Below are 14459 nucleotides of genomic sequence, written 5' to 3'. Positions count from 1 at the left end.
TGGCCTGCAAGGCTGCCTGCAGAGTTGGAAGTACTTAGTTAGAAACTACCAGCAGGTCAAAAATTACCAAAGGTCCGAATTTGCTATACCTAAATATCTATATAAATTCCAAGGCAAGTTAACAAAAGGCCACGCCCATGATATGCAAAACATACATACAATCCAGTTGCCAAATTATTTAAATATATTAGTAGGACAATGAAGTTAACAGTGCTGCTATATTTTAGTAGAATAAACAATTAAAAGTCGCATAAAATGATTCTGGTGCTAACGACTAATTTATTTTTCTTGGAGATGTTGTTAACGATTTATACTCTACAGGTAGATATAATACAATCTACCTACTTGAATGGCTTACAAAATAATACTCGCTCTTAATCAGATTGGGAATGTATATCCTTAAATGAATGGCCACATGAACAAAACTTTAAAACTAGGCAACATAAAATATCATTCAGTCGACTGAATGAAGCTTGGTAAGGTCCCAGAACCGACATGTTTCGATGCTTTAGAAAATAACTCAATTAATTATTAATTGTATTTCATTTCAGATATACAGCTGTAGATGCAGTAGCTGAAAATGTCCGATAGTGGTAAAAAGCGTATTAACAGTTTTCGAAAGATATTTCCCAACTTATTTTTTTCCAACAAGTCTAAAGAAAAGTCAAACAAGCTTACCCATATGGGATGCAAAAAGTCTAATCTTGATAATTCTTCTAACAGCAACCAATATGAGAATCCTAAAATAGTAAAAGTTAACGTACTAAATACAAATAACGATATTGGGCGTATTTACGAGAATCTAGCCATTGAAAAATACCATAAAGATATGGATTCTTCATGTAACATTTCCTCAAGCAACCATTCATCCAGCAGCACCTTGGTATCAGAAAGCGTCAAACCCCAATTGACCCATAATGAAGACAAGTCTGATTTTTCTAAAGAATACTATAAAGCTAGACCTCAAGTCCCACCGAAACCCTATAACGAACTAAGTAATGTTTTAACTACATCTTCTCATCAAGATAAAATCCAATTCCCGGATGTGTACTATCATTCAGTGGAAAAATTAACGGAATCTATAACACCATTACACGAAATTGAAGTGTTCCAAGCCCAATCGTTTGCAAAACCGGCCTCAGTGGGCGCAGAAATTAAGAGAGTTAGCACAAAATTTTTGATATCTCCAAAAAAAGAAGCTGAAGTTCGAACAATACAGCCAAAAAGAGCTAGAAGTTTTTCTTTTGACAATAATAATAAAAATACGTCTACACTGGATCAAAATATTCATAATCATTCAAAAATGTGTAAAGAAAATATCACAAAATCTTATAATTACTCTGCTCCAACTTCACCTGTACCCACAAATCACAAAATTCCTAATATGCCAAAAACTGTTTCGCCATATGGACACGTGAAAAAATCTATGAATGAATCTGAAGAAAGACGAAACTCCCTTAATCGTTCTAGTTTACGAAACCCATTGTATCCGGCTTACAAGCTGCCAGTGGACAGTAACTCTGAAAATGTAGGGCAGAAAGCAAAAGCACGACAAAAACTTGAAGCATTTTACTGGCAGAAGTTGAAGGAATTAAAGCAAAGGGAAGATGAGTTTTTACTCGAACAGTCTTTGAACTCTACGTTAAAGAGGGTGTCCCACAAAAACGCACCAAGTTTAAGTTATAGTGGTAGTTTACCGCGATCCTACAAAACTAACAGCTTACCACGTGACAATGAACTTAGAGTTGAGACTACGGGTAAGGCTTGTACATCTAACCCATTCACAAGGGGAGTTCCAGAAAGGTGGACTGACACATTTTTACGCTATCAGTCCAATCCTAGAGACGTCGATGTTGTGTATAGGTACCCTGAAAAAATGCAGCCCACTCAAAATAGGAAGTTATGGCCACAAGACACGGTTGATACACAGGGATATCTACGAAAATCTTTAAACAATGACTCTCGGTCCTCCAGTTTGCAACCAAAGCGAGTAAGCTTTGAAGAAAAGATTTACGACACTTATCCAAAATATATTTGCTCCCAAAATGAGGCTCCAGGCATCGACACCAGATCAAAAGAAATGATAACCAGCCCGCCGCGCCCTCCCATTCGGACGACAAGTGTTGGCACTAACAAGATTGTGAATAATCGCAGAATAAATCATCCATTCAGTGGACATTATTCATTACATTCCGAATCGGAAAGTGGGTCAGAAGCTAGTGAAATACAATGGATTTTACAAAGCGACACCCAAAAAGGTAAGTAAATTTTTAATGACTACTGACTAACTTTACTTAAATTATTTTATACTAATACTAAGAAAACTTTAGTATTTAGGCCCTTTAAAATATCTGTAACTGAGAATTATCAGTTATATAAATCATTTCATCTAATTATGATTGAATTGGTCTAAACAATTAACTCTGATGTAATGTAGGTATAACTGTGAACTGCGCTAAGCGAACTGCCAACTATGCAAACTAAATTGGGGGGCGATTTTGGAAAATCAGCGCTCGATTTCGTCACTCGAAAATCTGTAGAAAACGGCGAAATGATATTTTTGAAGTAGGAGCGATAGAAATTAGGAATCCACTGGAATTTACCACTCGTTTTCAATTCTATTAGTAAAATTTTAATGCCTAGTAGTGGAGATTAAAGAGAGAACACGAAATCGAGTGATCATAATTCAAAAATCGGCCCCCTGTACACTGAGAAAAAACACACTAAAATAATTGAAATTGCTTTAGCGTTCCATATGAATGTACAGATTTTTAAAGGATCGGCAACGCGCATGTAACACCTCTGGAGTTGCAGGGGTCCATAGGCTACGGTGACTGCTTATGCCAATTAGGTTAAGTTAGAACCACCTTTACAGAAACGAAATGCTACTAGAAAATTAGATTAGGTTAGGTTTGAATTAAACTGCGATCCTCACAGAACTGAACTGCTATCAGAAAAGTCGGTTAGGTTAGGTTAGAACTGGGTGGTATGCGGAAAGCATTTCCCCTCTTGAAAAAAAAAAGAAAAAGGTTAGAACTGCGACCCTTAAAGAAATGAAATGCTACTAGGAAAAGGAGACGAAGTGTGTTCTTTAATTTAATGGGATAACGAGATGTTAAATGTTGCATGACATTTTAAATTTAAATGTGGTTAAACTTTTGGTGGTTATTGTAAATTCTTTGATTAGCTTGGATAATATGATAATAATTAATAGGATAGCAAGATTAAAAAAAAATGGTGATCATTTGACATTAAAATGGAATTTTAATGTTGGTGATCATTTACTATTTTACGGTTAAAGATTGTTTATTCTCATAAATATTACAAATTCACTTACACGAGAACATTATAAAACTAACATAAAGTTTCAAGTTAACGAACAGCGCATATTATTTGTAACACATTACTAAAAACATATGTAGGTAAGTTGACAATCAACATGCAAACTAGTTCTATTGCTGTGCGGCGGCGCATCTATTTTCGGTGGAAAAATGTTTTTTTGATGCTAAATTTTACTTTAAGTATCTAGTGATCAGTTAAATGTCAGCCCTTAAAATATATAAAACATCATTTCATAAAATTATGTTACATAAGATGTTCTTTTTTTTCATATCAATTCATCTGAATAATTAATAATGAAACGCGGGCGGAGCGGCGGAAAGCGCCGAAATTTTTGTACGTAATCGATATAAGAGCCTCGGTAGAGAGTACCATTTTGTACCATTAGGCGTTGAAACTCCAGGTCCATGGGGTCCCAGCGCGCACAAGTTTTTTTCAGAAATCGCAAAGTGTCTGTTGTACTTACGTAACTGGTGACCGAAGAGCTGGCGGCTTCCTCGCACAACGTATCGGCATTAGGATACAAATAAGGAAATGCCGCCAGCATCCTTGATAGAATGCCTCAAGGCCCCCGCGGCATTGTGCCAAAGATGCTAGCAGCATTCCCTCGCTGAATGGCAATACTTATGCGCTGCGTGAGAATGCTGCCAGCTCTCTGGTCACCGGTAGAATCGATTAATTAATATGGTATATGTAATGTGTATTTAATTATCGGCTTTTAAACTTAACAACTTATTTATTCAAGCAGTGTATTTTTTACATTAGTTTATGCTTATGAGGTTTACCCTCTTCTAGGTTATTTATTATATGTCTGGGAAGACTATTTAATAGGATGTGTGGCAAATAACTCGACCAGACTCTTTGCCCATGATAGTTGTTGCTACGTGAAATGAAATGTTTTTTATTTATCAGAACTCTAAAGTTAGTTGGCCTGTCATACCTATTCAGACTTGACAAATTATATCTATATTCTACTCGTAATATTATGGCTAGTTTCACTTTATCATATACATCCATTATTGTACAATGTTGAAACAAGTTCCAGTATATGCATTTTAGGCACAGTACTAAATAATTATCTATACATCTATATATAAATGCACGTGTCCTGCGTCCTGACTGATTGACTAATCAACGCAGAGCCGAAACTACAAATGCATGAAAGTTGAAATTTACACACTAGGTTGCATTTATAAAGTATACAAGAGCTAAGAAGCGATTTTGAGAAATTAAACCCCTAAGGAGGTTAAAAAGGGGTTGAAATTTTGGATGGGGTTCAAGTTTTACCCAACAAGTAAGTTATTTTAATAAATATACAACAAAAGTGATTTCAGCATTTTGGAAAATTCATCTCTTGAGGTGGTGAAAAAGGGGTTGAAAATTTGTACCGGTAACGAAAAATTTGTGAGTGAGGGACTTGAAACTTCGAAGGAGGACACAATATAACAACACAAGAAAAAACTGACTACTTACGGCGTTTTTAAAAATGTTCCCTTAAAGGGGTTGAAAATTTGTAACGGTAACGATATGTATTAGACAAGGGACTTGAAATTCATAGGAAGACACAATATTAGACAGCAAAAAAATGATTTCAGTGCTTTTGAAAATTTGTCATCTAATAGCCTTAAAAGGGGGTTGAAAGTTTGTATGGGAAACAAATATTATTTGACGAACATGAGACTTCGGAGAATGCCACACCATTTTAGAAAACAAGATAAGTGATATCAGTTTCTTTTTTAATTTACCTTCTAAGGGAGGTTAAAAGGACTTTGTGTCGAGTACGAAAATGTTTTTAGTAAGTTTTGAAAAATTCTTCCTGTAAGGGGGTTGAAAGGAAATTAACAGCTAGTATCGAGAACACTTTTTTTCGGTTAAGGGAATTGAAACTTTCAAAGAAGACATAGTGACACATAAGTCGCGTGTTTATAACTGATTTTTTCGATGCACAAAGTTTATGTAGAACTACAACACATGAACGAAGTCGTGGGCGACAGATACCTAGTCATAAGCTCATAAGTATTACATATATTCGTATTATAACTATTAGACACAGTTAGTCGTGTAAGGCTATATTGCTGTATATTGTGTAAGCTTCTATTTGCCTAAATTTAAACAACTTCTCTATTTGTAAACCTTATGCTTAGTGTACCTCTAATTGTGAAAAAAATAAAGTTCTACCTTCACAAAAAAACTGTACCTAGTTGAATAAGTATTTTAAACTGTTTACTTGTTGACTGCAAGTTAAACCACCTTAATATAAATGAGAGGGTTGCGGACAATTGAGTAAAAAATTACCACATAAACACTTTAACATATTTACTACGACTTATTTATTAAAAACTAAATTCGTATCCAAAAAGGGTCTAGATCCAATTATAGCTATATTTTAGCACATCGTGCGTGAAATGCGCAAGCCAACAAGCATCCACCAAATAGGTACCTTCATGTGTAGTTATAGGTGTATATATAATATATGTATGCGTATATATATATGTATATATATATATATATATATATATATATATATATATATATATATATATATACAGGGTGATTCAGGAGACGTGAGCAGGATCAAGCTTGAGCATTCAGTAAGTTATAAGCAACTGTTTCGTACCAGTATTTGTGAGATTAACGTTCTTTTATTTTTTACTGTTCCAAAAAAAAATGCTTTGATTTATTTACGCCATGTATGGTCACCCTCTTTGTTTTATCCATAACAAGTGACAAATTGAATGTCATCGGAGTCTGGTTACTTTTGAAAAATCGTATCTCACTCAAGTGTGACATTTTGTTTTCTTCATAATCAAGCTGCTGTCATAACGGTTAAAGAGGTTTTATCTTTCTTAATTAAGTGTTGTAGGGTGTCCATGATTGTAGATTATCAAATTTGTCCTTCCCAAAAAGTTAAATAACAGAAATAAAGCGAGATTGTTTTACTTAAATATGATGATTAACGGTTCATTAACATTTACTGATTGTGTATGCTTAGTCCTGCTCACGTCTCATGAATCACCCTGTATATATATATATGCGTACGCATGAGAAGGAGTTCTTCAAAGCGACGTATATGTAAGGATTTCGGATTTAATTGACTACCTACTTAAATGTTGATATAAATAGTACAATCGTTTGCTTGTAAAAACGTTTTTTTTTAATATTTGTGAATCTTCAGCCTTACAGGAGTGAAAAAGAGCTCGAAGGATTCTACATCTCTTGCCAACATTTTGGCAACAGCGACTGAGGCTCAACGTGTAGGGTTGGCGCAAACCAAGTAATTTCTTCCTCGACACAGTCCGCGAAAAAAGAGTAGAAATTACTTAAACAAAGAAGAACTTAAATATACTTATACCTGAAAACACTAGATTTCTTTTCCAGAAAAAACAAACAAATATTAATTACATAATACCAAGTACTCAAAATACCTTCAGGACGCAACCTATGAGGCATAATGTTTGCTATTTGGAGCCTCTCCGACTCTAGTTTTTCAAAAGTTGTGGTACCTACCTATTTACTCTGGAGAGTTTAATTCTCATAAGTATGAAAATTCAAGATTCCCTTTTCTCATGCTAAAACCTTAAATATCTAGTCAAAATAAAACTAATTTAATTTATCTTCAAAACATAGGTAGGTAAGAGTCTGATTAGGTAGATGTCAGTATATTTTACTGTATTGAAAATCATATAAACATATAAGTTACTGTATTGAATAGAATAAAAGAATACAATTTATTCGGGACGCTTGAACAACAAAAAAATAACAATAACATATCATAAAATGGGTTAAAACTTCACTGAAAAGGTTTCCACTCAGCTTGGTGTCAAGGTGCCTTTCGCATACCTTGACGCTGGACTTCCGTGGAAGCGCTTCCAAAAAACGCGATATAACTATAACTTATCCTTCAAAAGGTAAATTTAAAATAGAAATTGAAAATCAATAAAAAATTATTTCACAATGAAGTTTTAATGGTATTAGCGTGTCGTATCGTAGCATTCGTAGCGCGTCCAAGCGTCAACCCTAGTGCCGGGAGGCGTCGGCTTCGCGGTGTATCCGTCGCGCAAGGTCGACGGCCGCATCGATCGCGGACTACCCTCGCGCCTGTGCGGCACCGCATCTACCGCGCAACAGGCCATACCTAACCTTCTCTGTCTATAGTAAAAATACAAGCCGGCTTTAGTATTAAAGTGGGCGTCTGACGGCGCAGACGGCGCCGGGGCCGTCGCCACGTGTAGCAAGTTCCATACCAAACAACGCCACGCGTATCGCCGGCTCTCCAAACACCTCTAACTGTGATAATAAACACCAAATAACTCTCAGTAGGTTGGCTTGCTGGTAGCGTGTGATAAGGAATAGGCGTTCAGGGCGAAGTTTTGGGTTGTTTTGTTGGCGGTCGATGGCCAAGGGAGTGGTCAATGGCACTATCCCTCGCGCCGGACGTTGGGTTGGGTGGGTGCCCACGTGATTATGTATGTATCAAGTCAACCGCCCGCTCCCCTGGATACAGCGGTGCATCGGCGCGCTTCTGCGCGCTGCATCAAACCTATGCCTACGCTGTATTCCGGGGGTAGCGGGGTGATTCATGATTTATCGTTTGGCGAAAATTCGACCTTACTCGATTTACTACATAATATCGAAAATGAAATGCATGTCAATATCTTGCATTTCATTATTCATTCACGACAACATCATGTGATGTGAACTTTTGTTGTTTATTATTCCGGAAGCACAATACTTATACTAGGGTTTTAGATAATGGTATTTTATACAATCGTGATATAATAGAGAGCTTTTTAGCTGAGTACCGTGTTAGGTACGAAATTGAAAAGGTTGATTATTCCACTATTGTACACAATATTTTTTCTACGCGTTATCCAAATGAATACTTTTTACTATAAAACCTAAATAATTAATGGAAATTGATAAGTATCTCATTAGACAAAGGTGTAGTACAATAGACATAAAAGCGCGTTGAATGAATATGCTCATGTTCTCAATGGTTGCCTGTTTATGTATTTTCTATGGAAGCGCAGCAGCACGTGACTAGCCAAATTCTTTATAGTTGACTACAGCGTATCGAAATAAATATTATAGTTGAGTTGAGAGCCCATACATGAAAAGTACGCAATTGAGTACTTGACACATGTTGAATAGGTACCTATTATAATGAAATTTTGCTAAGTGGATAGAGAATTGGCCATTCATTATAAAAAGAATTTAGAAAGACATATTAAGATTATAAAAATAGGCTTTAAAGACTCAAAAAAAATTACTTTCTAATATAAAATAGAAAATTATACCATTCGATTCCTTAAATGTTATTGAAAAATAAATTGTTCCACAACTACGAGATACATAAACGCAATATTCAACGCAATAGCAATTTTCTTAATCTTCCATACATTTAGGACAGACTAATCTAATATGACGTCACGTTACATTATCATTTTGTTAGAGGGGTTTCAATCGTCGAGTGCGAGCGTCAGCCTTTAACTCTCATTTCTGACCTTTGTGTTGATTAAATGCTGTGAGTCCTATATAGACATTTGATCCTCAGGAAAATCAAGATCGATTGACATTATTTACAAAAAACTGTCAAGTAGCCAATTGTAGTGTGGTATACGAAATCGCGTAGAAAAGTACAATTTTATGCCACTCGGATATAAACCCCATTAATAAAACATATCTAGCAAGTGCTGTGGACTTGCTCAACTTAGCCTCTAGCTGCCACGCCAAATATTGACCGACTTAGAAAAATAGTTATGCCCAATTTCTAAAAATGGTCTGATATTCTCCCATTATTAATAAGAAATACAGACCAATTCGAGTTTAAGTTATTCGCTCTGTTTTCGATATGATATGGATCTGTCAGTGTCAAAAGTGACATTTCCTCAACCAATAACGTCATTCGTGGCACTGACAGATTAGTATCATATCGGAAACGGAGTGAATAACTAAATATTAGTTGTTCTCTACGTCCCTCCTTTTTAAAGACAATGTTTGTCGTGGTGGTCAATGCAGAGCATACGGTCTTGTTTATCCCGTGTGACTACAAAACTAGAAATTACCCAAAATGTTACTAGTTACATATTTGAGTGATGCCACTCGACCTTTTCTCCTGTTCGTGTACTTTAAAAAATACTGAACCTATAGTTTTAACATAGATACAAGTTGGCCCATAAAAGGTTATAAAAAAAGAATTTATCTTAAGATTTGCGTTATCTTAAGAATTACTAGAAAATGTCATTGATGTAGAAGGCTTACAGAGTGTTACAGAGTCGAGGACTACTGGACAGACAAACATGCATGGTCCAAATTATAAATTGTAACAAAAATGAGTAACATTTAAAATCATTTTATTATGTGTAGAATATAGGTGACACAATTCAAGTAAGAAAGCACATCAAATATTTTTATAGGTATTTCATAGCCATCAGTCAGATGTATAGGGAGCGTGCATGAACTGTAGGAGGCAGCACACGAGCCGTTAGATTTTTGGCGCGAGGCGTAAATGTGATGTTTTTTGTTCCGATGTAGCCCACAAGATGGCAGAACCTACTATGCACAAGAAAACACGTGACGTGTACATGTTTATGGTTCCATTCCAGGCCACAAGATGGCAGACCCTCCAACGCGCACGGTCCCTATTACATATATAATATACCCATTTATTTTATTTAACTAAGGCCTGTTTCACAATGTCCAAGTAAAGTTTTGTATAGCAAATTAACAAATAAATTAAAGCCTGACCAGCGGTGGCAGCATGGTTCCATTTTTATCACTTGTCACTATGCCCATCACTTTCGCGCTTGCATACTTGTTAGTACGTGACAGGCATGGTGGCAAATGATAAAGAGCCAACCATCTTAGCTGTATTGGAATATATGATCATTGTCAAGAGGGCGCTATTTTTCTCATTTATATGGCAACCGTTCAGCATAGTCTGAACAATGTGGATTGGCAACTCGTTATTTTGACTTATTATTCGCCGTAATCCAAATCAGAGTCCAAATATTTGGTGTCCACATTTTTTAAATCGTCGGTACTTGTTTTTTTTTTTCGTATAAAAATTAATGTATTTTCTTACGTAGTTATCACACATAGGTCAAAATAGTCTAAGTGTATCTTTTTTTTTATTTTTGGTTTGCTTTTCTTTGGCAGCCTAAAATCTTAGGAGGAACGACCTTCTCTCGTAATCCGCGTAATCGATGCCCCTGATTTATCTAGAAATTTTATTAATGACTATAATAACTGCAGATATGATATTTAATTTAGTCGTAACATGCCATATATCTGTTAGGCAGCTGTACATCCATCGTACCATTTTACGTAGACACCGACATCTTCCATTTTCCGCGAAAGCAAGTAGCAAGCGAAATAAACAAACAGTCTGTCCTGTGGTACTCCAAAGGACGACATTCGCGAGCCGTCAAGTACGTAGCAATGAGTGCTTGTATTTACAATAAAGCAAATAAACACTTAAAGATCTACGCACTAAATAGCTACGACTGTAAATCTAAATTACAAACATGGCTTAAATCACAGACCTATCGGAATCACTCTTAAAAACAAACACTATCAAATGAGTCATTTTACTAGCCTTATCCCCATATGTATAATTTTTTCCCTTTTTTAAAACATAGAACTGTACAGACACACACACACACGCACACGCGCACACGCGCACAAGCACACACACACACACACACACACACACACACACACACACACACACACACACACACACACACACACACACACACACACACACACACACACACACACGTCAGCCGTTTTTCTTTTCTTTTCTTTATATAACATTTAGATTTTTTACATTGTCACTTTCTATCTTAGTATTATTATTGTGTTTTTACTTCTTCTTAAAGTACCTAAGTTCACAAAACAACCTGTACCAATTTCTCCGGAGGAATCACTGAATCCTAAGTCACAGGCTTTGTCCTAGTTCAGGAAACAGAGGCTCAGTCCTAATGGAACTGTTACAAACCTAAAATAAGTTTTATTTTGTAATTTAATGTAAGGCTCACATTCTGTATTAGGTTTCAAGTAAATAAAGATTTATTTATATATTATTATTTATATGGTGTGGCCACTATTAGCCACACCATCAGCTCAGCTCAGCTCTTTAGCTTATTTCGTCTATCATGTTACTAGGTTACTACATCTAATATTGGCTCACAAAAAGGCTACCATGATGTTAGTTGGTAGGTATATTCCGTAACCTTGCATAGGTTCTGGCATATAGTCAATGAATAAGATTGATCGTTTCCAAAGCGACTCATGTTTTCTTAAAGTATTTAAACAATTAAGTTTAGTGATCTTAAAACAAAAACAAAACGAAAGAAATTCCAGCGGAATAGTATCGAAACAACGATGAAACAATGAGTCATATCTAGCAACGAATACGAATATCAATTGACAGTTTGACAGTTCAATCGGAACTTAATAAAAGCGTTCTAAATTTGGTTTCTCTATTAAATCTACGACCTTTAAAAAAATCGTCAAATGTATGAGTTTTTTTTGCGTGGTTATTTTGAAATTGTTTTTATCTTAGAATAAATGTTTAATCAACAGTAAAAGGCATTAAAATACACGAGTGTGGGCTGAGGACTATACTCGGTCTACAGCAGAGGCAGTCCTGTAAAGCGTTATTTGCTGAGCATCAGATTATGACCCACTATTCGAAGTACATTTTTGAGGTCATCATGTTCACGCGTAAACACCTGTCTCAATTTAAGCGAGTGGAGGTCGTGGGCAAATGCCTCCGGAGCACGGGAAAACTTCGGACAGTTCCGCGTCGCACAGTATTGCATGCAAAAAACCCGCGAGTAATAGGTCCGACTTTCTACGAGCACCTGCCTAATCAAATAAAAAATGAGACATGTGATGCAACATTCAGGCGCAAACTAAGATTTTTTTTACTAAAGAAATCCCTCTACTCAGTTAAGGAATATCTTTCAAAATAGACTGAATCTGACCAACTACATGTAGATTGTAATTTCTAATATGTATATTGTTATTGTTATTTATTTTAAGGTTTTTGTTTTCAGTTGACATTCTTTTTTATTTTCTACTTGAGATTGTTTGAATATCATATTTAACTTATTCATTGATAGGTACTCTGTAGTATCATGGTACAATTTCAGTTTTTTTCTTTATTCCTATTAATTATTTTTGACATTTTGATATGGCAAATATTATATGATAGATTTATATACCATTGTATATAACTACCTCTACCTCTATAACATTATATTGTATTGTAATAATATTAAATTTCACATGTATCCGACGATCACTATACGATAAGTAATTGCTTATGTATCCTTTTACATTAACTTTGAACATTGTATTGAGAGATAAATAAACTAAACTAAACTTTACACACATATCATAAAATTTCTATGATCTCTTGGCGGAACTCGCGGATATGTGGCTTTCAGAACCGTTTTCGAGATCGCCCAAATATTTATATATGGTCGTATATAATAAACCAGCAATAATTTACGGGGTGAATATATAGGTCATACTGGGGAACTTTTACTATGGGACCAACCAAAAAAAATTTGGCTGTTTCATACATTTTGGCTGTCTGACTTTGACATTTTCTATGGGATAGTAAAAACAATTTTTTGCGATTTCGGGTTTGGTCCCATCGTAAAAATTACTCAGTATGACCTATATATTCAGCCCGTAAATTATTGCAGGCGTCTAAATAAATATCGGCGCTATGGCCAAGAGCTTGAAGCAAGCTTGGAGTGAATTTCGGTCGATCGGTCTTGAGCTTCGTGCTTGAGTTCGCTCCAAGTCTTCTTAATAGCCTTCGCCTCTGCAATTATAGTCCGGCGCCAGGACTGCTTTGGACGGCAACGTTTCATCTTTCCTTGGGGATTCCAGTCTAGGGCTTGCCTCGGTATGTCTTCAGGATCCCTTCGGAGTGTATACTTAATCCAATTCCATTTCCGGCGCTTGATCTGCTGGTCAATCGGTGTCTAATTACAGCATAGCTACCAGTGAACCATTCTATTGTTAATGCACAAAATACTTACAGTAGGACTAACCCAGCAACATATATATATATATTTCTCGGAATTGATTAAAACAGTGAACAACATATCCATTAGATACTATTATAATAATTGCAACAATCCCTTATCCTCGCACCTCAATAACCAGTACAATGAATCAGTGTTCCTGCGCAGTAAATGGTAATTACAGTATGAGATCGTCCCATTTTCCGTATACCTATGAAGAAAAGTAAAATCTAGTAGACTTGACAGACTTCCAAATGAACTTAGCGCCTTGAAGTGGGATTGAAAATGTTAAGTCGGTGGAAGAGTAAAGACAAGTCTGAGAAGAGCAAATCCTCAAGCTCTAGCGGAAAGAAGAAACGGAAAGGAAGAGACAATGGTGAGTAGAGCTGCAGACACAAACACTACGAATATCCGGATCCGGACCGAGGCATCCAACATTTTATTTTTCTATAGAAAGCATCACGTGATCACCGGTCACCTGTCATAGAAATTGAAGGGTTGCCTCGGCCTGGACCCGGGCCGTTCTAGTGTGAGTCATCCTATATAATAGGTATTCGTCATTTAACGTGATGTTAGCGGTAGGTCAATTATATTACGTAACATAACTCTACCTGTGCCTAGATAGTTATACTATACTCATGCATAAGGAGCACAAAAAATACTTCCGTATTTATTACTATACCTACAAAGAAAGCTGTAAAATGTTATTAATTTTCGCATTCCATTCATCTTTGTCATTCTTGTTGTTAAACATAAGCTTGTCTCTCTCTCTGTGTGGGAGCTCATTAGCACGTGCACATCTCTCGCTTGTCTAGGCGCGACTAAAGGCAATTAGTACAAGTTAAGCGCTTCAATTTTGGAACGCCTATAACCAACCTATTTTTTATAATATCATTGCGGTAGGTACAGTCAGGTCTGAAAATATCGATACGAAAAATGTGCCAAAAATATGTATACACTACCTTAATATATGGGCAATAAAGTTGTGTATACATATTTTGGGCACGTTTTTCGTATCGATATTTTCAGACGTGACCGTACGAACATGCGTCTTTATTACCCTGTAACACC

The 14459-nt window shown here is 36.0% G+C and overlaps 1 protein-coding gene across 12 annotated transcripts in view; it reads left to right on the top strand.

The window, feature by feature from the left end:
- The window catches only part of LOC133517668 (coiled-coil domain-containing protein AGAP005037), a 173349-nt gene that overhangs the window by 3909 nt on the left and 154981 nt on the right, over positions 1–14459 (top strand). For 8 of the 12 annotated variants that reach the window (XM_061851030.1, XM_061851047.1, XM_061851039.1 and 5 more), the window contains exon 2: positions 552–2258. In XM_061851030.1, coding sequence (XP_061707014.1) covers positions 581–2258 — 1678 coding nt within the window. In that variant the 5' untranslated portion in view covers positions 552–580. Of the gene's footprint in view, positions 1–551; positions 2259–7179; positions 7660–10791; positions 13765–14459 lie in introns of those variants that run through there. The other 4 variants (XM_061851119.1, XM_061851098.1, XM_061851105.1 and 1 more) reach the window with 3 other exon arrangements.

Source organism: Cydia pomonella, chromosome 1, assembly GCF_033807575.1.
Source record: "Cydia pomonella isolate Wapato2018A chromosome 1, ilCydPomo1, whole genome shotgun sequence".
NCBI classification, from domain to species: domain Eukaryota; kingdom Metazoa; phylum Arthropoda; class Insecta; order Lepidoptera; family Tortricidae; genus Cydia; species Cydia pomonella.
The sequence above is the reverse complement of the archived record's forward strand: the minus strand, read 5'-3'. Positions and strand labels throughout refer to the sequence as shown.